The sequence below is a fragment of the Cyprinus carpio genome, chromosome A12 (genome assembly GCF_018340385.1).
Source record: "Cyprinus carpio isolate SPL01 chromosome A12, ASM1834038v1, whole genome shotgun sequence".
Classification (NCBI taxonomy): Eukaryota; Metazoa; Chordata; class Actinopteri; order Cypriniformes; family Cyprinidae; genus Cyprinus; species Cyprinus carpio.
The window spans coordinates 2,160,481-2,184,098 of NC_056583.1; the positions used below are offsets into that span (position 1 = coordinate 2,160,481).

A 23,618-nucleotide genomic window follows, 5' to 3' on the forward strand; every position below is an offset into this window, starting at 1 on the left:
AGCCCATTAGGGATTGTGAGTCAACATTTTTGAAGCTTTTCTATTGGCTAGATCCATTCCTCCTGACTATTCAATCCAAAATCCCTTTTCAATCCTTCCAACTGCCGTCAAAAGAAGACTTTGTCCAATCTACAGTTTGATCTGCAAAATCTCGATAATTTGATTGGTCACATCATTTCGGTGAATCGGTATAAACTGCCCATGCACTTCAATGAAATGATTCAAAAATCTGACCCAATGATTAATTTGCGGCATCATTGAAAAAGTTTCAATGTTCAGGAAAGCACTAGTCATGTATTGATATAATACAATACACTGTACAATACTTTTATGTGAATGCAATATATGTAGTCAAATATTTCTGTTCATGACTTTGTAGTGAAAATATTTAAATATTATTCTTGCTTGTGTTCAACAACAACAACAAAAAAGTGAAAACGTTCCTTGATTTGTTTTAAACTAGACTTTTTAAATGGTATTTTACATATTTTAGCATTAAGCATTTCTAATCTACTTGGTCATCATGGCTGTTTAGTTAAAATGATGGTTCCTCTGATTAAAAAAAAAAAGGCTTTTGAGCCATTTCAGAGCAAATACATAAATACTTATTATTTATCAAAGCTGACATAAATGCCCTCTCTGGGATGTGATCACAAACAGCTGAAAAAAAAAACTATTATAATAATACAGCAATGAAAAAGCAGAAGAAAACTGTTTAAAATAATCAGAGACTCTAGAAAGTAAAATCATAAAAAATCTGAATACAGAGCAAATTAAAACTGAAACAAATGCCTAAAGAAGTGAATTGTTGAAAGATTTGAAGGCGAAATTATGCTCTCGCAGGGGTTGCGGCTCCCATCAACCTTACATAAAGGAAATATTACACTGGTTATAGAATATAAATCTGACTAATGTAATGCATGAGAAAAAGCGGTATGACTTTTATGCGGTATGATCATAGAAATATCAGAGGCAAATAACCACCCTGACCACAGAAATGGATTCGACATGCACAGGGAATTCAATTACGCAGATTGGCTATTACAGAGCAATCTCCAGTGGACAAAATTACAGGATTTATTCATAATGCACAGACAGATGGGGTATGTGCTTGAGTGTTTTTTAAGGGCAGGTGTATGTATTTTTAGACCTCCGAAGGCACTCCAGTGAAAGAGTGTTGTTGAGAACAGCCACAGCTTGCCCATAGTCTATATACTGTATCAGTACACACATTACTGTACATATCTTGGGAATGCATTTAAAATGGTAACCATTATATATTCTAATCACTTAGATAGTCAACATCAGCATACATGTCTAAAATCTAACAGTTTTGGGTTCTAATCACTTACAGTCAAAATCAATTATATTGTCAAAAACATCATACACGTCAGAAATGATATAGTTTGGTAAATTAGATGTGGGTTATGATACATTTAAGAGCTAAAAACATCATACATGTCAAAAATATAAATTGTTATGATCACTTATATAGTCAAAAACATCAGTTAAGTAAGTTACATTTGGGTTATGATCAAAAAAAAGTCAAACACATCACATGTTTTTTCAGAAAAAAAAAAATTTTTTAATAGATTTGGGTTATGATCATGACATACAGTACATACATGACATAGCACAGCTGACCATAATTGTTACAAGAAGATGAATCACACACATTGAGCTAGTCTGACACACAAACGCACACACATGAACATATTTTCCCTTAATTATCTGCTGGGACAACAGTAGCAGCTGGCTAATTGGTTAAGAAGCAGCCATGGTAGAGGTTAAGCACTGCAGGGATTTGCTCAGTACTTACTGCAGACATCCTCACAGAAGCATACATGCATGCCTGTATAAAACAATATATGAAAAAAGACCGCAGAGTTCTATTCAGTGCCGGTCGTAGCTTATTCAGAGCTAGTTTTCCCAGAGGAGGTCAGGTACATTTGTGTTTCATATTGGTGAAAAGCCTGTGCAAAAATTATGGAGCAAATTACCTATTGTTCGTCAAATAACTCGGGTGTCCTCTGAGAATCTAATCCTGTCCGGATGGAAATGTCTTTGACTGTGATTGTTGTATGTTTTTGCATCATAATGTTTCTCCTCATCTATTCTGACCTTCGTGGAATACTGTAACTAAAGCTAATTTTCTTATCACCCTGCACAGTGCACTTTTATTATGGATTTAACCTACTTTCTGGGTACGGTAAGAGTAAGTGGTCCAAGTACTGGTGCCATACTATCTGAAGGAAAATAAAAATCTGATCACAATTACCAATATAAACAAAAATCTTGTTTTGAATAGGTTTCATGATGCATCCAGAACTCGTGGCTTATTATAATGGCCACATTTAGACAAACTATTAAATAGTCTATGCCTAAAACAATTAGTAAAACTAACAGATGTAATGTTAACAAGTAAAATTAGGACTATGAAACTCACTATTCAGAAGGCAGATTGATTGCCTGCGGTAGGATTGATCCTCAGTCTTCTGCATTGAGTTAATGCTCTCTCATGTTTAAAAATAACATAGCAATACTGTTAACAAAAGCAAACGCATTCGCTGACGCAACGGTGACATTAGAAGCAACATTTAGTTTGCCTATATAAGTCTTTCCAAGGGTTTATTTTTCCTTATCATCATTTGTGTTTCACAGGACTCATACCCGAGTGCTTCGCATCACAAGAGTAAAGCTGTACCGGGTGCACTACTGAGCAAGTTTACTGCATCACAAAACAAATATGGAGCTGGTTATATGACGCAGACATCAACATGTTTTATTTTACAAATCATACATTTTGGTAATGTTTTCAGATAATAACATATTATTATGCAAGGCACCGTGTGAAATTAATTCTTTATTATTCGATGATCTGCAACTGCAATTAAAATTTGTGTAAAAACAAATTAAAAGTTGTTGGTGTTGTACTGCCACTAGTGTTCATTTTAGCTCAGAACTGCAGTGAATATGTCACTGGTGCTTTGCTTCATTACAGCCTAAAGGTAAAACAAACTCCCCCCAGAGAAAAACCTTTTGCAAACTCTCCCTGTGTTACAAATTGAACATTACCACTCACATCTGAACACTCTCATACCTGCTGTGAAATTCAGGTTTCTCATATCCCTCAGCCATGTACATCCCCGGCCTACAATGCTGTCTTTCTGTCTCTCTGACTGGCTGTTTACTGAGTTCCATTTTCCTCATCACCCAGAGAAAATGACTCAGCAGAAGTCCACAGGACAGAAGCCCACCTCTGCCTCTACTTCTGCCGTTACTGTCCTCATAACAGCAAATGAGCCAGAAACCACAGGAAATGAGAGCAAGCAGAACAAGCTAGATAGACCGTACTAAAGAGCCAAACAGAAGGTAAGAATGATGCGTGAGTGAGGAGGACAGGTTTCAGTGGTCACTAGGGGTGTGAATTACTGTCTGATATCCATTCAGGGAGTGACAATACAATACCAAAACAATTCAGCATTTAAGGCCCGCCAATCATCTTCATCTGCCCGAGGGAAGAGTACACGGAGGCCGCACTTATAAGTTTGAAAGTATAGTGACAGAACTTTGCTTCCATACTCTGACAATAAAAATGAAGAGCGTGTAGAACAATTGTTATGCCATTTTTATTAATAATTACAAAAATCTAAATCTTAAACATACAAATGGATGAACTGTTCATTATTTAAGATATAACATGTATTTAGACTGCCTACGTATATCAACCACTACCAAACATCGAGAGGTAGATGGCAAAAACCTATTTCTGATGGCAGTCTGATGAATACTTGAAGAATTTAGTATGCTACACTATTTACACTAACACAACCACATGTGATTAAAATTCATCAACAGGCATTTAATTATCCACATCACCATGATATATGCAGAAAGTGACTAGGCGAGGAGAGCTTTAGTACACTGGATAGAAATACTGTTTTGAAACAGTGTTTATCTTTTAATAAGAGTTCACAAATGCATTAACTTCAGTGATTGGAAGTATGCTGATCAGCGTTAATTCAGGCAATATGGTAACACTTCACTCTCACTATTAACTAGTTGCTTATTTGCATGCATATTAATTCCATATTGGCTGTTTATTAGTATGTATTAATGCCTTATTCTGCATGACCATATTTTAGATCCAATAATCCTAAACTTTACTGTACTAACTAATAAGCAGCCAGGAGTTTACTTAGGGAAAAGTTAACAGTGGGAATTGGTCCCCAAACTAAAGTGTGAGCTGAAATATTATGGCTTGTTATAAGGACGAGTTTAAATAGTATGACTATAAAAACTATTACAAATCTCAAGTCCAACGTTGGATATACAAAATGTCTAATCATTAAGCAATGTCTTAAACTTACCAAGGGAATTTTCGTGAAAGCTGACAAGCCAACGATACATTCGTGTCAAATATCAGTCGTCAGTGTGAAATTAGGTAAACGACAGGCTTTATACCGGATAACCATTGGCAACACGGTGGTTAATGACCCGCACGCACACACACACACACACACACACACAGAGAGAGAGAGCGAGAGAGAGAGAGAGAGAGAGAGAGACAAACACGTACCTTGCGTATCTTTTTATTCTCCGTCCCACCTTCTTCCGCTCGCGTCGGCACCGGTGTAACCTGACTGATATGTTTCCTTCGCGTGCTTTTTCTCATGACAGCCCTCCACCATCCACAAAATACGGCTTCCTTCCCCTCCCGCAGACACTAGGGCTGAGCACTGTCCGGTTGTTAGTCTATAGCGGTGCACAGAGTCAGACCACAGCGATGCGCCACTGCAGTGTGAGCGCGAGGCGATCGGATCATCGCACGCGTGACTGAGGCTGCACAGACTGACAGACAGCAGCACAACCTCTGCCTTGACCAACTGTAATGTCATGTATTATTCATAACCATGGGAGGGACCTACCGTCCGAGAGACTCGTTATCATGCAAGAGGTGGCGCAAGGTCAACGGCAATCATAAGATCATTTCAGAGGCACTTGCTGAGAGTTAGCTACTGTTAATCTCACCCAGTCAGCTGAAATCACTGTCTGTTCAGTATCTGCCTTCTGTTATTTCATCTACAGCTAGACATGATTTGGTCATGGGTAACGATTTTATTTCATCCATCATGTAAAATAGCCAAAAAGTATGCTCACCAAGACTATTTATTAGCAATACAGTGAAAATTGAATATTGTGAAATACTATTGCAAATGAAAACTGCTGTATTCTGTTTTAATGTGTTAAAATCTCATTTCTTCCTGTGATGCAAAGCTGAATTTTCAGCATCAATATTCCAGTGTCACGTGATCCTAAAACTTTACTGCTTCTTCATATTCTTATGGAAAATGTGATATTTTTTCAGGATTCTGTGCTGAATAGAAAGTTCAAAACAACAGCATTTATTTAAAATATAAATCTATGTAACATTATATTGATCAATAGAATGCATCCTTGCTGAATAAGCTATTCATTTCTGTGAGAAAATGAATAGAGCTTTTTAGTTTAGTTTTAGTCTAAAATTTTTTAAATGTTACTATTTTTATGTTTTTTTAAATGATACTCTTTAATTGTAACTTGTTTCAAATATTCAGAGAACATTTAAAAGTACAATCCCATAATGTCTGAAAAAATAACATTCACATAGCCAAGAAAAAAAGGATAATTTGACCACTCATAGAACATTCTGAAATAATGTTAATTTAATGAGAACATTAGCTAAATGTTCTTATGCAAAATGTAGTGTGTTTTCAGCCAAGTTTCTGAACCTGTCTCCCGCTCTGCTTCCTGTTCAATCTAAATAAAGACAAAAACACACAAAAATTGTCATATGACACAAAATAACTTCATGCATATTGGTTACGGCATACTGACTCTGGTTTGGTGGACAAAACTATTTCAAAGTAATAACATTTTAAAATGGCTTCAATGCCTATCCTTTAAAAATAATAGTAAAAGATTATGCTAAAAACTATTTATGCCAACATTTACTCAACCTAGACATCTTTCTAGACAGGAGAGCAGTACTCAAGTCATATTTTGTATAAACTGTATTAAACATTCACACCGCTGAACCTCATACATTTATCTGAATTCTGTTATTCATGGTATGCATTTATAACTCTGTCACTGTCTGAGTTCACTTTCACTATAACCTCTCTATTCCTGCTACTTCAGAGTCCAGGAGGACAGAAGTCTAAATGACATCAGCTGCCACAGAAAATACATTGACGACTTAGTGAAGATTATGAAATGCATTATTCATTCCGTCCATCTGTTCTTTCAGTTCCCCTTGTGGCCCAAATCATTACACCTCTCTCATTAAATACTAGTTTAATTTTCACCCTTGTTGTCTTGGGATTCCAAATTAAATCCTCACATTGCTGGGAGCAAATAAGGTGATCAGCTTTTTGTCACTGACCATGAGTCGCTGCATGTTTAGAATAATGCTATCAGAAAGGCTGCTGAACATAGACAGATTCAACATAATTAACCAACCCCCAAAATATTCAGACTCTTAAATCTCACTTATCCTCTTAACTGTCACGTCTAAGGTTGGTCTCTTTTAATAGAAGACCATGTAAAAAGTTATAGAAGTTTAAAGAAATGTACTGTACTAAAAAAAAAAAATATTTGATAAAAAATATTTTACTAAAAAACTGTAGAATCTAAAACTGCTACAAAATCAAAGTCATATGTCAACTAATGTATATGTTCCAAATTTGAAGTTGATATCACAAAAATTGAGGTTCTTGTGTAAAGTGAGGTTAATGCAAATTTATAAATTCTGTCAAAATTATTACAAAATTGATCATCACAAAACACCCACCTTGAGACTTTCCAACAATGTGCTTTGTCAAAGATTAAAAAATGAACAGGTATTGATTATAAACATTTATAGTAAATTTTGTAATATGAAACTTGACACCCTCCACTGGGGGAGGAGCCTAATAAAAGGATTTAAAGTACCATTTCCATGGTAATGCAATGGCAGTTTTCAAAACGAATTCCACAGGATGAATTTTGAGAAGTTAGACCTAAACAGTTTATTGTTTTATAAATTTAACCCTAACAAACTTCCTTTTGTGGAATGTTTTTCTTGAAGGCTAAGAAAAAGAATAAAACGTGATGCTTAGATATTCACATATTCTCTTACAAAAACATTTTGAGGTTATTATTTGAATGCATATTAACTTATGATCTGACTAAAAAAAAAAAACGAATTAATGTAAAAATACAAAAAGATATTTATGAAAATTATTATAAAGAATTTCTGAATAAAGCTTAAAACCCTTAAAAGCCCTGTCTTTATGAGAACAGCAAACCATTCTAAGATCAGAATAAAATGCTTTATCACTATTAGCTATTCAGGAGGAGAATTGAACAGCACAGCCTTCATATTCAGACAGTAATTGTCATCTGGCCTTTTCTGCACTTTTCTAAAACATATATTTTCATCTCCAGAGGAAGATAATAGACCCCAACAAAGAATCTTCTCTGCACAGAACCTATTGTCACATCAAGTGTATATTAAAATGCCGCTATAATTCCAAGCATAATGCAACTAAAAAAAAAAAAAAAAGTAACATTAGAATAAATGTTATATTTAACATTAAAAAAACTAATTTGTTAACTAGTAAAAATATTCTTAAAATAGTTAAATGATTCACTTATAGCTATTAAATTTAATGTTATTTTGTTTTTATTAAAGTTGTTATTTTTATATATAAATAATAATAACTATTCAGAAATATTAAAAGACAAAAACTATTTTTTTTCTGAATTACTCAATTTTTACTGAATTACTAAAAATTTAACTTAAGTGAAAACTGAAAATACAAACTATAACACCAAAAAATGCTGTTATTTCAACATAACTTTGGGTCAAATATAGAATACATTTTTTAATAAAATTTTTAACCCAAAAGTTGGGTTAGTCCATATTTGACCCAAAGTTGTGTTGCATTTTTTTTTAAAGAGTAAACAGTACATCAGTGACACGAAAATAACACTGTCCATAGACACTAACCAAGAATATGCAGCTCCTTAGTGAGGGTTTATTTAATTATTTATTTATTTTGGATGACAGCAAGCATGAGTGACTTCAGAAGAGCTCTGTCAAAGATCCAGAGATCCACTGGCCCACAAACCTCTTCTACACTGAGTCAAGCAGGCTGCCTCTCAAACCCTTCAGAAAACATCCCACCCTCATTTTCTAAAGAGCATGCTAGACAAAAAATATCTATTTGAAAAGCAGACATCTCACACAAGAGAGGATCCTTAAAAGCCAATATCTGAGTTCCATCAAAGCTACATAAAGACACAAAGCACCACAAAGAGCTACTTTTTCTTCCATTTAAGCAAAAGATGGTGATCATATTGACAACAACTGTAAAACTATACATTTTCCCCAATTTTGGTAGGAAAAAAAAACAGTATAAGGGAAAATGTATACTGTAAAACTAAGAATTGTTTACATTCTGGATTAATAATAATAATAATAAAAAAATCTGAGTTCCATGAAACAGTTACATAAAGAGACAACCTTCTTACTTAAATCTAATTTATTAAAATACATTTAAAAAAAAAAAATGAAGAATAGAAGAAAAATAATACATAATACATACTAAAAATATTTAATAAATTATTATTAAATAATTCAAGTTCTTTTCTTTCAATTCAATACTTTTTCTTTAAGGAAAAAATGGTGATCCTAACAACAATGGTTAAACTCATTTTGGCAGAACAAAAAAATACTTTATAGAAAAAAATAATAATAAATGTTAATTTTATAAAAAAAAAAAAAGTATTTCATTCATTCATTCATTCTTCTTTTTTATGAGAATTGTTTGTATTCTGGATTATTGAATAGAAAACTAACAACACACATATCTTGCACAAAATATTATTCTTCAAAACCAATACAAGTATCACAACTGCTACTTTTTCTTTCCTATAAACAAAAGTTTTTATTTCTATAATGTTGTGCGTCTATGTAAACACACACACACACACACACACACACACACACACAAGTAAAATAAGTCATTAATAAATCATTTTAATTTCATTAAATAATTTATTTAAAAACTACTTAATAAATAAAATACTTAATCCTTATTTTTTTTTTAAATAAACAAGAATTGTTTGTATTCTGGATTAACAAAACAGACATCTTGCACAAGAAAAGATCCTCCAAAGCCAGTATCTGACTTCCATCTTCAGTTACACAGACACAAAGCATCACTGTTGTTCTGTCACGTCACACTCATCTCATTACATAATGCTGTGCTCTGCAGATCTGGCATTATTTTGACTTATTCCCTCTCCCAAGGATTTAGAGAGTCTGTATAATGGCTGGAAGTGACTTTGCACCAGGCCAAAGATGTGAACGGCGGCATGTAGGAAATCAGCCTATCATGAAGACAGCTGACTGTCAGTGGGAGGAAACCCACACAATTCCACTCTTATTGATGCTTCTATAAAAACACACAAGCGCCTCGGATTCAATGTAAGTGTCAATCGATTTCTGCGTTACGAATTACGTGATCAAGAGCAATTCTCCCCGATGATCAAACCATTTCAGAGAGAGTTTGGGGGTGGAGGACGATCACAGAAAGACTTACACAGTTCCCAGAGATCCCTCCGCACAGGCATGGCAACAGTAGCTGCATAGCAACTGGTTGCTAAAGAGACGCGAAAGCGCGAGCCGCCAAAGGGCTGATTTACTTATTTGGCAAGTGAGCCGTGCAACAGTGGAATTCCCAAATGACTGGTAAAAGGCTCCGGTTGCTATGGTGACCTCATGGAAGTGATGGAGCTCTGGCATGTGCTTCCATCCCATCATACAGGATCGCAGCAGACACAACAAGCTGTTCGAAACACCGTAACTAATTGTATTGATTGGCCAATAATCTGGTAGAGTACATGAGAGAAGATTCAGAGCCCATAGCTACTCTTTCTTTCATTTAGGCAAAAGTTGTTGAAGTTTTTTTTATGACTGAAGGCAAGAATCATTAACTATAGCCATTCAACATTGCAGTATAAAATTGAGAGCTATCACTTTTAACATTTATAAGACTTTAAAAAATAACAACTTCTAATTTAAGTGAATTTAAAACAATCAGAAATAAACCCATTATAAATGAGGTTGTACATAATGTTTAACTGGCAGTAATATTTTATGTGAAGCTTCTCCTGCTCTGAAGGTCTTAATGTTTGAGATTTTCCTCATTCAGTGTCCACAATAAAGCTCTGAACATCTCTGATAACTGAAGGCTTCAGTCTGAGATGTGTGCATATGCAGCAGACCTTGTACTTTCTAAGTGCAGCAGTCTAACAGGTTAATGACTGCGGCATCTGGTTTCCATGGAGAAACACATACTGTACAGAAAGCAAAATAAAAACAGCTTTTAATGTCATCTTAGCTGCTAATGTCATATGCAGAAATTATTTACTTTTTTTAAAATCATATTTGTTTAAACAGCATGATGATTTTATGATTAAGTCAAATGAACCAGTTTTTGCTTTTGGGCCAGATTACACATTATAAAATGGCCTTATCATAAGTAGAAGCCAAACTATCACAATCAGATATTCAATAAAAGGAAAACAGCAAGTAAACTTCTCCAATTATTCACCAAGCGAGAAATATAGTTTAGGACTGGACTAGCAGCCAAATCAAGTAAATAAATAAAATAATGACCAGATCGATTCTAAATTCAGCCATAAACCCACTCTTTTAATGCCTGTGCTTATATAGTAGCATAAACCTGTATTTTATCATTTCATGAAAAAAAAATCAATTTTGCCTGACAGTCAATCAACAAAAGATTGACTGAACTATCAAAATTTGACATTACACACACACACAAAATAAAAAAAATAATAAATAAATAAAATGAAAAATGAAAGTAAACTTTTAGGAGTTTATTTACAGTGTGATTTCCTAAACAAACAATTCTTACGAGCCAGTTATTTTCATGAAAAAAATAATTATTATTTTCATAAGTAAAAGGGAATAATCTGAAATATACCCAAATGGATCTGAATCAAATCAAACCGAAACCTTGTGAAATGGAATTAAATCAGACTGGAAAGGTTACTTTCGATGGCAGAGCTAAAATAAATTGACTAAAAGCCACAAGAGTGATGTGATTTCTCTAACGGATCTGTCTTATTGAGCAGCGGCGGCTGATGGAAATTTTTCTAGGTATAGGGCTGAACCACATCCAATAATTTCAGCAAATGCTTAACAGTGAAAGTTAATGAAAAAAGTAACTGAAGGAAAAACTGACCTGACGGCATTACAGTAGACCAGGTGTCAAACTGTCCTGAGAGTTTCGCTCCAACACTCCTATTACAGTTTTCAAGCGATAATGAAGACCTTGACTAGATTAGATTGATGGTTCAGGTGTGTTTCATTAGAATTGAAGCTAAACTCTGTTTTTGACATTCCTGCGGTATATTATACAGATCCATTCAGAATGACTAAACACAGCAAAATACAAATGAAAACTGAAAACACTCTGAATGTGTGGAAACTCCTCCAAAACGCACTTCTTCAATGAGTTTCCATTATAAGACACTCACTAGACATGCAACCATATTGATAAAAATACAGTGTGCCGCAATCACACATATACGGCTTGTTTGTGCATTAATAACAAACTCACACACCACTCCTCGTTACTAGCCAACCTTAAACAAAATTGGTGATGTGACCACAAATATATGAAGAGTTATCCATTTTACTTTAAAGTTAAAAAACAATAAATTAAAAAAAAGTTGTTTTTTTGCTGTTCAAAATGCTTTTTTACTCATGCTTCTTGTGTCTGAACAAATGTCAGACAAATCTGAAAAAATATCAGATATGTGTTTATGTTTTAGGACGTTAATTTGAGTGATGACAGCTATTATGGGAGTGGCTTGGCCCTTAAGAAACTTTAATCATTGCTGTCGCATATAAAATCTGCTTCAAAGATAAAATTACATGAATTGCTAATTACAACATTGAAATAAAACTGTAAAGTCTGTACAAATACCGGAAATCGTGAATATAAATAAATGGGAATCATGTAAAAAAAAAAAAAACTGTGCACATTTAATTTATCTATTATAACATTTCTGCAGTTTTGTTCACTTGGCTGTTTACTTATAAATGTCCAAAAATTTGTCAAGTTTTTCATCAGGTGTCTTTTTTAATTATATGATGTCATTACGTTGCTGTCTTGTCACCAGCCAATCGCTGCACTGCTGATCGTGGTTTCGATACATCTACCCTTTACGGGGAACACGAGAACGCAAAGTAATCTTTGACAGCTCATTCCAGATATTTTAATCAGAACTGCAAATTCTTTTGAAGAACCAAATTAGCCAGAGATCAGTTATCATGATTAGAAGATCTGGCATCTTTCAGATCCTCTCAGATGTATTAAGGGAGGTACGAAGGCCACACCAAGTCCTTGTTTGATCCTTGCTCAGGTATGAAGCAGTCATTAATTTGCACTTTGACAGTTTGTACTATGTATTTTTTTAGATGCACATAATGGGTAGTTGATGATTATGAATTTTAAGTTATGTAAAAAAATCATATAAAGCAAGTTTGTTTTACTTCTAAAATCCAAATTAACTTCAATTCGTTTGAGTTAATAAAATTGCATGTGTAATATAAGATGTAAAAATTTTTAAATAGTTTTAGATGGACTACTTGCATTTATTGCAAGTCCTTCTAGTGTATTTTACGTCCAGTGTTTAGAGCAACTGACCTTTTTAAACTGTCAGATGGACCAAATATACTCTACTTGTTTTTTAATTCATGCTTGGAATTTATATTTACAAACTACACATGTCTGTTCAGGATTAATGATTGCAATAATTTGAACGCTACACATTTCTTATAAGTATTTCTCATACAAATTCTTCTTTCTTTTGTTGATCAGGTGGCAGTGAAGTTTGTTCCCTGTGAGGACTTGCTTGATTTTGCACAGCGCCACGGAGGCAGAATCGACGAGGTGTTGGCTCGAGTTATCATGCAGCAGGCAACTCAAGCCGCTTATATGAGCTGCCAACGTGGAGTGCTGCACCGGGACATCAAACAGGAAAACCTGTTGATCAACAAGGACACCCTGGAAGTCAAACTAATTGAGTTTGGGTGCGGCGACCTCCTTCAAAGCATGGCCTATACTACATTCATGGGTATGTATTGAAGCATCACACTAACGGACATCTAGAGAAAATGCAGTGGTAACCCAATGCACATAACAAAATCTCTTTCTTACAGGCACACCAATGTACTGTCCACCCGAATTTCTATCACAGGGCAAGTACCACGGGGAAACAGCAACAGTATATTCATTGGGAGTGCTCTTGTTCTCACTAATATGTGGGACATTTCCAGACAGTCACGACAAGATTATGATCGATCTGAACCGTTGGTTCATAGCTGGCTTGTCACAAGGTGAGATTTTCATGACAACAAAGGAAGCAGATTGTAGTTCTAAATCATACAAAAGAGAATAAAGAAACAAGACAGCCAACAGAATAGTTGTAACAGTAGAAAGACACTCCAGGAAGTTTTCAAGTCAAAATACGGCTAAATAATAAACCTTTTTTTTTCTTTGGTTTCAGGGCATAAATATGAAGACAACTGTCATATAGTGGCCATGTTCCCTGTCACAGCCAGCCCATGTCTTGTCATGTACCGTTGGCTCATCATTTGTTTTGGGCTTGCTCCATTTACATCCTTGCAAGCCCCAAAAAAGATAAATAGAGTAAGATAATAATAACACAAAGTTATGTTCTTATATAGAAGAACATACCTTTTGTGTTGTTTATATTATATATATATATATATAAGTAAAATACACTCTTTAAAGGGGTCATATGATGCGATTTAAATTTTTCCTTTCTCTTTGGAATGTTACAAGCTCTTGGTGAATAAAGAAGATCTGTAAAGTTGCAAAGACTAAAATCTCAAATCAAAAGAGATATTCTTTATTAAAGTTAACACTCGTCCACGCCCCATTGAAACGGCTCGTTCTAACACACCCCCACATGTCTATGTCACTTTGTGGGAAGATTTGCATAACCCCACCCAGATGTTCACGCAACAAAAGAAGGCACATCTTTTATTCTCGTTGTAGTATTGTTATTGCCGCCGCCGCCGCCATGTCATATAGACGCTGTGTGTTTCACTGTGAAAGAGAAACTACTTTGTTTGGCCTTCCAAAAGAGCACACGAATAGAAATAATGTTTATATCACGTTTATAATGGGTTTTATGTTTATGTCTCGTCGCTCCGGCCGGACAAGGCATCACAATATGTTAAGAGGCGTAACATTTCCATCACACGCTTGAGGCATTCGGCCAATCACAACGCGCTGGATAGCTGGCCAATCACAGCACACCTCGCTTTTCAGAGCGTTAAGCATTGTAAAAATCACACGTTTCAGAAGCCGGGGCATAGAGGAGAAACAATGTACATGGACATAGTTGGGCATCTTAAATGGACATATATGTTGAATATATATATATATATATATATATACATATATATATATATATATATATATATATATTTGTTTTTTTTTTTTTTTTACCTTAAACCATATAAACATTTCATTACACCAAATACACAAAATAATATTCTTTTTAGCAGCATCAAATGACCCCTTTAAGAAAAATGGTTTTAAACAGTAACAAATTTGAGTTCTTCGTCTTGTAACAATAGCAGAACCCTTTTTGGCGCTAAAAAGAACCCTTAATAGAACCCTATAAAGAACCATGTTTTGAAAGTGCTATATAGGATTGTAATGGTGTTATAAGTAACTTTTAAAATTACTTATTTTAATATATTAAAAACATTATTAAGTTTATTTCTTTTTAAGTTTATTTTCATTAATATTAGTATATTACTGTATTTATATTATTATTATTATTATTATATAATATTATAAATCTTATATCATTACATCTTCCTCCTTATAATATCTTGTAGCCTCTATTAAGGTTTCACATTAAAAAAAAAATAATAATAATAAAATAAAAAAATAGATAAATACCTCCTCTGTCGGTGCTACAAACATGTCCACTCGCCATTTCAGCATAAAAGGTTTCCTCAGGATAATATGGTTCCTCGTTGTGACAGCAAGTATGGAGGAGCTGGACTTCCTGTGCAAACCTGACTGGGTTGTAGTGTCTCATGCTACAAGTGACAAGGGCCCTAACAAAACACAAAACTAGAGACAAGACTCAAGAAGCAGCAGGTCACACTGCAGCTTGCAGCCCCTTCTGTTGGTGAAAATAACCACTACACCATTGTTTGAAATGTGTTGCCGCAAGGGGCGCTATTCACCTTATTTTTACAATAACCACAAACAGCAAACAAATAATTTCAGCAACACAAAAAAGGTAAAATAAAAAAGATGCTTGTTTAATGCATGTGTTCAGTAAACGTTGTTCTGTTGTTGTAGGACACTGTCTTAGTAACTAATGGATGATTAATCTAGAAACCTGCATGTACCACGTAGCCAATGTAACCAATAAATGTAAATGTAACCATTTTTAAAAAGAAAAGTAGGCTGATATATAAAAGCTGGTAAGTTATGGTTTACCAAATAGGCTATATTTGGTAAATAATGCTTTGGGGAAAAGAAATAACTCTTCTTTCACTTTCACTTTCACTCTTCTTGTGAAACAGTTTGCTTGCAGTTCATATATATATATATATATATATATATATATATATATATATATATATATATATATATATATATATATATATATATATATATATATATATATATATATATATATATACACACACACACACACACACACACACACACACTTCACTGTACAATAACCTGCACATTTACAATGTTTATTATTATGCCTCATGATATTTTTGCAGATTTCTACCTTATGATGCCACTCTCATTGTTATGATCACTGCCCATATAATGCACCTATACTGTGTTTATACTTTATACTACCTTTTAGAAAACATACAAAGTTTTAGTTTACATAATTAAAGCTGTGGGCCATCAGACAAGACACATGTTTGGGCAGAGACTCCCCCTCTTCCCTTATTTGCTTGATAATTAACACAAGAGTCAAGAGGTGTCTCTCCAGAACCAAAGAAAGCCAAACAGAGGACCATTTTTTAATAGACACGGTTTCTCTAAAACTTGCTCCAGTAAGATAATTGCCACTGTTGCCTCTGTATGTCTTATTTTAAGATGAAGTGCAGAGACATCAAACACAAATGCAAAAATAATGACTGTTTTCAGACAAGTTTCAAGCACACTCCCCTTTGCCACTAATCACCCCAAAGTCACATCATTGGATGAGCCAACAGAATGTGTATTTGCATGCCCTTTAAAAGTCCAATTTCAGACCGAAGCAATAAATTATCCTTTTAAAAAACAGTTAAAGCTTGTATAACAACAATAACTATCTTATTTTTAGTCTTCCCCTGAGGTCTTATGAAAGAGTAAACCCTGAAAGCATGGGTCAGATTACCTCTATGCTAATTAGGACTGTTTGTACATTCCAATTAGCACACGTACGCATTATTCTATGCAGTTGCACCTCAGAAGCCCGGATGATGCACTTAATTAACTGAAAAAAAGAAGTGTGGAATGTTGGCCACTTCATGCACTCAACAGTCACAGCTTTAATTACCATATATATAATTCATATACTAGATGCTTGCATAGATTGTGAAGAACTCTATTGGGACACAACTTGTCAAACTAATCTTAATTTTTCGGATTCTAATGAGAACAATCTATTTTATGTAATTGACTTATTTTACTAGATAACAAAATACAGTTGAAAATATTATTGGATTACTTTATCTGTTTAAGATTGTGTGCTCATTGTGAAGAAGTGCGATGGGAAGAAATCACTGCATAATGAAATGTGAATGGCAAGGTCCTCTTTCATTTTCATGTTTTATCTTTACATCGTACTTTAACAACAGAATTTTGAGCGAGATCTTATATGAACCTTATATTTACAATGTTATCACCTTATATATGTCTTATATGTGTCCTCTAGCTGTAATCTGTTCTTCACATGTCATGTTTCTGACTGCATCAGACGGATTTGGTCTTGGTGAGGTGCATCAGGGTGACATACGCAAAGTCCATGATACTCTGGCCTGAAATCCCTGTTATTCCTGACAGCTCCTCCACTACCTGCAGCGCACATGAACCAAACTCACTGGAATCCTTTGAGACTCGCACGTTTGAAGCAAGTAATAAATATTTAAATACACCTCACAGTGACTGACAGATTCATGATCTGGATTCAGGAGCTGTACCTTTTCCCATGTTGAGATATGATGAATGAAGGCGGCCACAGCGATGACTCCCACTCCCAGAAGCATGAAGTCCTCGGTCACAGACACAAACTTGGCTCTGTTACAAACACAAATTATACTTCATACTCCTATGTCTATGGATTAACCATAAAACAATGTGACGTTTACCTCGGAATGAGTTATGACCTTGTTGAAGGTGAAGTGTGTAATTCACGCACCATCAAACAGCAAATGTATTAACTAGATTTACATAATGTGAGCACAAAACACACCGCTGATGGTGGAGAGTTGTGGGTAATGCTACGTGGAGGTAATTTATCATGTTGCTAGGCGGCCGCTCACCTGAGACTCATATTATTGGCTGAAGCAAAAGTTAGACCTGAGAAATATTTTAAAGTGCCAGTGTTTGCATTTTTCAGTGGCCTGTTACACAAAGCTAGTTAAACAAACTCTGAGTTTAACCCCGGGTTTAGTGAATTTACAGAGCTCACTATAAATGTGAGCTCTGTAAATTCTGTAAAATCGACTCAGGGTTTGATCCAGAGTTTACGATTCATTCTGGAGAACATGCACCTGAAAGTGTGACATCTGCAGCAAACAGCCAATCATACAAAACAAGGAGAGCGTCGGTTTGATTCAGTTCTCGAGGGACAATCTGCCATGTTCTGGGGCCCGTTCTTCATACGTCGCTTATTACATCCGAGATTAAATGTCACATCCAAGATGATATCATCGCGGTAATCAGGATCTGGCGAATTCGGTTCTTCGAACGCACCTGTTGTTGAAGATTAGTATGGCTGGATTGAGTTATCTGAGATAATTGCGCGTTTATAGGTTGGTTTAAAAGGGGTTATGTATCGATACTCGAAACCACGATCAGCAGTGCAGCGATTGGCTACATAAATGTTATAATAGATAAATGAAATGTGTGTTTTTATTTTATTTAAATTTTTTACATGATTCCTAATTATTTATATTCACGATTTCTAATATCTGGACACAGAGGAGACATTTGACAATGGAATTATTGAATAAAGTCGTTATTTTTGTTTTCTTCACTTACAAAAAGTGTTCCTGTCGCTTCATATAACCCAGATTGCATGTCTGATGGCAGATTAAGTATTCTGACGACGACTTTCATACCTTTTCTGGACCTTGACACTGTTATTTATTTGGCAGTCTATGGGACAGTCACAAGCCTCCCGGTTTTCATCCAAAATATCTTTAATTGTGTTCCGAAGACGAACAGAGCTTTTACGGGTTTGGAACGACATGGGGGTAAGTGATTAATGACAACATTTTCATTTTGGGGTGGAGTATCCCTTTAAGGGTCAAGATCATGTTATCTGCATGATCTCCTGCGCTCCATCAAGCCACTCCCATAATAGCTGTCATCACTCAAATTAATGCATGACTCTACATTATCTGTACAGCATGTGTGTGTAAGACTCTAATACAATTATGAAGTAATTATTTCATGATGAATAAATCTTTCAGTGAGCAATACTGGCTGTGTCTATAGTATTAAAGACTACACAAAATTATTATATTATCTTTAAATTAATTTTATAATGATTATTATTTTAAATTATTGTCCCTGGATCAGTAGGATACTCTTGTAATAAAGTAGCGGTGGTAGCGGACAGATTTTAAGTATCAAATCTGCTTAAAAATATTCAATCTAATCCTGTTTACATGAAATAAACCTTCTCCCGAGCAAGTTTAAGCTTACGGATCTGTTGCTATGACAGCAAGTCCAGGATGAGTTTTGAAGAACCAGATAAGACGAACTGAGACGCCTTGAAGTGTTCCTGTGGCTCAGTGGTAGAGCATTGTGTTAGAAGCACAAAAGGTCATAGGTTCGATTCCCAGGGAACACATGTTAGGAAAAAATGTTAGCCACAATGCATTGGATAAAAGCGTCTGCTAAATGCATAAATGTAAATAATCCAAGATCATGCCAAATCGTCAACAATCAAATCCAGCTAACTGAGTTAGCAACGTACGATGAACAGGACCCTGATTTAACTCATTTATAAGGCCAGAAAAGATACAGTCACTAAAGTTTGAGAAAGGAAATGTCTGACTATATTAATGAATCAGCTGAAATATATGCTTATATTTATATATTTAAATTAAAAATGGAATATTAGTTGTCAAAATGTAATTGCTTATGTATAAATATAACAATTATATATATATATATATATATATATATATATATATATATATATATATATATATATATATATATACATATATTTATGTGTGTGTGTGTGTGTGTGTGTGTGTGTGTGTTAGCAGCAAAAGCTGAACAATTAAATCTCTACATTTTTTTGTAGCGTTGTTTAATCTGAGCAAGAGATCCAGTGGTAGTGGTTTCATCTCATCTGATATATGTCACTTTGCTCACAGCTGATTGGTCCTGTTCAGTTTTGGTTTGTGATCTCTTACAAGGCTAGCTACTGTATATAGCACAAGCTACCACGACAATGAACACAATCCATATTCTTGAACCCGAAAAAACACTTTGTTCAAACTAATTCAACTCAGAAGCCACTAGGCCACAGGAATGGCATATTTATAGTTTTGTCAACACATTAAACTGGAAGCAGAAAGCATCTGAGCCACATTTACATACTTCACCTACATACAAAACATTAGTGGAGCGAGTCAATGGGGGGGGGGGGGGGTGCAGTTAGTGGAGCGAGTCAATTGGAGGTAATAAAATGTACCTTAGTTCATGGGAGGGACTGGAGCATCCAGTGGCAGATTTGAGCAATGCGTTGTAGATTGTCTCCCTCTGCAGGTAAATAAACTGCAGTACACGCACACACAGGTGATGTAGTTGAGCAACAGGGACAGTTGCATCATTACGGCCTGTGTAAATTCACAAAACACAGTGATTACAGCCAATCGAGTTTATAGCCGATACCTGAGACACCCTGAAAATATTCTTACCCAGCACTTCCAAAAGGGTCTCCACGTACGTTAAAGGATTCGGGACATTTAAATTAAAGTTTAGAGTTTTCAAAACGAGAATCTCAGAGTCCAAGAGCTGCTCTTTGGAGGAAGGGTAACCGACTGCCTGCAGAAATCTCATGGCGATGTCATTGTTAACAACCTGGACAAACACAAACAGAACCGATCACATGGGAGATCCCTTATGTTCTAATTCATGAACTAAACATACATTGGAGTACAGGTCCAGTTTGCTGGCTATCTGAACGCTTGAGAGGACGGAGAGAAAGAACTTCTGCTTGAGTGTTTGGAAGATGAGCTCCTCGAACGTTCCTGTGTGCTCAGATGATGCTCCTTGACCTTTCTGGCTGCGGATTAGATGCTCAGTATATTTGGCCATAAACCTAGAGCATGACAAAGGGAAGTTGTTTTAAACAGGTTTACGGTGAATAATGTTCTTTCAGGATTCTTTAAACTACCTCTCCAGTATTTCGATTGCCTGGTATCCAACCGCAGGATTCAGTCCCAGCTCCTCACAGAGATGAAACACACACTCTGCGGACCGAACAATACGGGTGAGAATACAGTACGCTTCAGACATGACGTCACTGCAACAGTCTTATATTTGTATTTTTAGGCTAAATACTACACATATGGAACTTTGCCCATAAATAGCCTACTTCAAAAAATCAGCTCATTATTTATACAAAAACAGTGACCCTCTCATGATCCGTTTATTAGATAATTAGTTATTTCACTGGACTGAATGTTTAAATTAAAGCAACAACACAAGGATCATTCAGCTGCAGTTCTATCAGTTTATTACGTCACTCAATATTAATGTGTTTTGTGAACTGTTTTACAATTTTTTAGCATAGTTTACAGGAAATGTTTGCTCTTCGTGTATACATTTTTGATTTTTAGCACATACATCTATGGCAGATCCTAACAATCGGCTCAATTAACATGAACAGCTGTTAATAAGTGCAATTTTTTTATGTATATCGTCAAGATAAACATATATAGTGATGAAAGCCAAAATATTAAATGTCACTGTTATATATATATATACACACTACCGGTCAAAAGTTTGGGATCAGAACGATTTTTAATGTTTTTTACAGGAGTTTCTTCTGCTTATCAAGGCTGCAATTATTAGATCAAAAATACAGGTAAAAATTTAATATTGTGAAATATTACTGTGATGTAAAATAGCGTTTTTCTATTTTAATATATATTAAAATCTAATTTATTCCTGTGATAATAAAGCTGTATTTTCAGCATCATTCCTCCAGTCTTCAGTGTCACGTGATCTTCAGAAATCATTCTAATATACTGATTTGTTATCAGAGCTGGAAACTGTTGTGCTGCTTAATATTTATTTGGAAGCTGTGATACTTTTTTCTGGATTTTTTGACGAATGAAAAATTAAAAAGAAGAGCATTTATTTCAAATATAAACCTTTTCTAACAATATACACTACAGTTCAAAAGTTTGGGGGTCAGTAAATTTTTATTCTTTATTTTTTTGAAAGAAATTTAAACTTTTATTCAGCAAGGACGTGTTAAATTGATAAGAAGTGATAGAAAAGATCTGTATTGTTAGAAAAGATTTCTATTTTAAATAAATGCTCTTCTTTTTAACTTTTTATTCATCAAAGAATCCTGAAAAAAGTATCGCAGTTTACAAAAAAATTGTTGATAATTCTAATAATAAATCTGCATATTAGAATGATTTCTGAAGATCATGTGACACTTTATACTGGAGTCATGATGCTGGAAATTCAGCTTTGCATCACAGAAATAAATTATATTTTAAAGGATATTAAAATAGAAACCATTATTTTATATTGTAATAACATTTTGGAAGATTACTGTTTTTTTTTTTAAATCGAATAAATGCAGCATTGATGAGCATAAAAGACTTTATAAAAAAAAAAAAAAAAACTATATATATAGCACTTTTCTAGTTTTTCCTTAAAAGTTGGCATCCCTAAAGATATCTTAATACATGTTTATCTATCTATCATCAAAAATCTGAGGCAGGAAAGTTTCTGAATTTTGACTGATTTGGAGGGGAGTTTGTGCCTTTTTTTAATGGTTTTGTTCGGTATGACCCTTATCATAATAGTTATTTTTGTTAATATAATTATTTACATCAAAATAAAAGTCTCTCTCGTCACAATATTCGGTCAAACAAGAAAAGTTATCGGGCGAATCTCTACCGATATATCGGCCTTTGCGATATATTAGCGGACCTCAAAGTCATGTTAAGAACATTGTTTATAAATATTAACATATTACAGTACGCCATCTGATACAAAACCCCTAGTAACATCACACTAGCTAAGGTTAGATGCTAATGTTAGTTTAAAGCTAACAATACTCACCCACTATCCTCTTTTCTTTCAGACAGCCACAGAAATCAGACACGTGTTCCAAGTTGGATTTGTTTCTGTTGTTGAGGTTGGACAGAATATCGGTTAAAATGTCTAAGGACACCTCTCCAAACCTCGGGTTCATTGGTTCCCTGGTGTGCAGTGAAAACATAGTATTTCCAGCCATTTGTTAGTAAAGAGTAATCGTCGTCACAACAACAAGCGCTGAAAGATTTCGTTTTTCCTCCAGAAAGCTAAGTCACGGAGCTCATTCAAATATCAACACGTTTAATTTTATTTTTTAATTTTTTTTTATATGTTAATAATAATGTATATTTATACATACAAATATATTCGAGACGAATTTCAATTAAATATAATTTTTCGAAATTTCTTAATCGAAGCACTACAACGTCGACTGTGATTGGCCAATTCTGAGAGGCGTTGAGAAAAGTAGCATGAAGCAAGTGAGTGAAAAATCAATAAGATGTTTTTTTTGATTGGCCGTAAAAAAAAAACTGTTGTTAGTATTAGTTCTTGTTTTAGTAGTGACACATTGATAAATTTCGTCTAGGGCTAAGGTTATAGACCCCAAATACAATATGCAAGAAAACAAGAACTATAACATAACTACATTAACTGAAGTAATTCATTTTTATTGTATTTATACCTGATCAGTGATCTACATAATTCTGCCCGTTCATCAATCACGCTTCACAATTAATTAATTATTTAACTACACTACTAAAATAAATAACAAAGCTACATGTAAACTGCCATCAAATTATGTATTATTATTATATTATATATTATATTATTATATATAATAATAAATTAGTATTATATATTATATTTTATTATTGCAGACCTTGCAAAAGAAAGAAAGAAAGAAAGAAAGAAAGAAAGAAAGAAAGAAAGAAAGAAAGAAAGAAAGAAAGAAAGAAAGAA

At 34.4% G+C, this 23,618-nt stretch overlaps 2 protein-coding genes across 5 annotated transcripts in view; both read right to left on the reverse strand.

Annotated features, from left to right (window-relative positions):
• The window catches only part of LOC122146944 (protein TANC2-like), a 102,729-nt gene extending 97,451 nt beyond the window's left edge, over positions 1-5,278 (reverse strand). Inside the window, exon 1 of one of the 2 annotated variants that reach the window (XM_042767113.1) lies at positions 4,580-5,278. The gene's annotated coding sequence lies outside the window, so the exon portion shown is untranslated. The remainder of the gene's footprint in view (positions 1-4,579) is intronic. The other variant, XM_042767112.1, reaches the window with a different exon arrangement.
• Positions 5,279-5,683: 405 nt separating this feature from the next.
• Positions 5,684-22,984, reverse strand: cntd1 (cyclin N-terminal domain containing 1). Of its 3 annotated transcripts, XR_006161287.1 has the most exons (8): positions 22,683-22,975; positions 20,773-20,848; positions 20,526-20,697; positions 20,294-20,456; positions 20,068-20,212; positions 17,333-17,429; positions 17,039-17,207; positions 5,738-5,799 (listed from the first exon to the last, which is right to left on the reverse strand). XR_006161287.1 is itself a non-coding variant. In XM_042767115.1 (7 exons), exons 1-7 carry the CDS (start codon positions 22,855-22,857, stop codon positions 5,722-5,724), a joined length of 906 nt encoding a protein of 301 aa, XP_042623049.1. In that variant the 5' UTR covers positions 22,858-22,984; the 3' UTR covers positions 5,684-5,721. The 3 variants fall into 3 exon arrangements, 2 of the variants coding, with proteins under 2 accessions (XP_042623049.1, XP_018968503.1); XM_042767115.1 differs by lacking the exon at positions 17,039-17,207 and having other exon boundaries at positions 5,684-5,799; positions 22,683-22,984; XM_019112958.2 differs by lacking the exon at positions 5,738-5,799 and having other exon boundaries at positions 15,857-17,207.
• Positions 22,985-23,618: the final 634 nt, after the last annotated feature.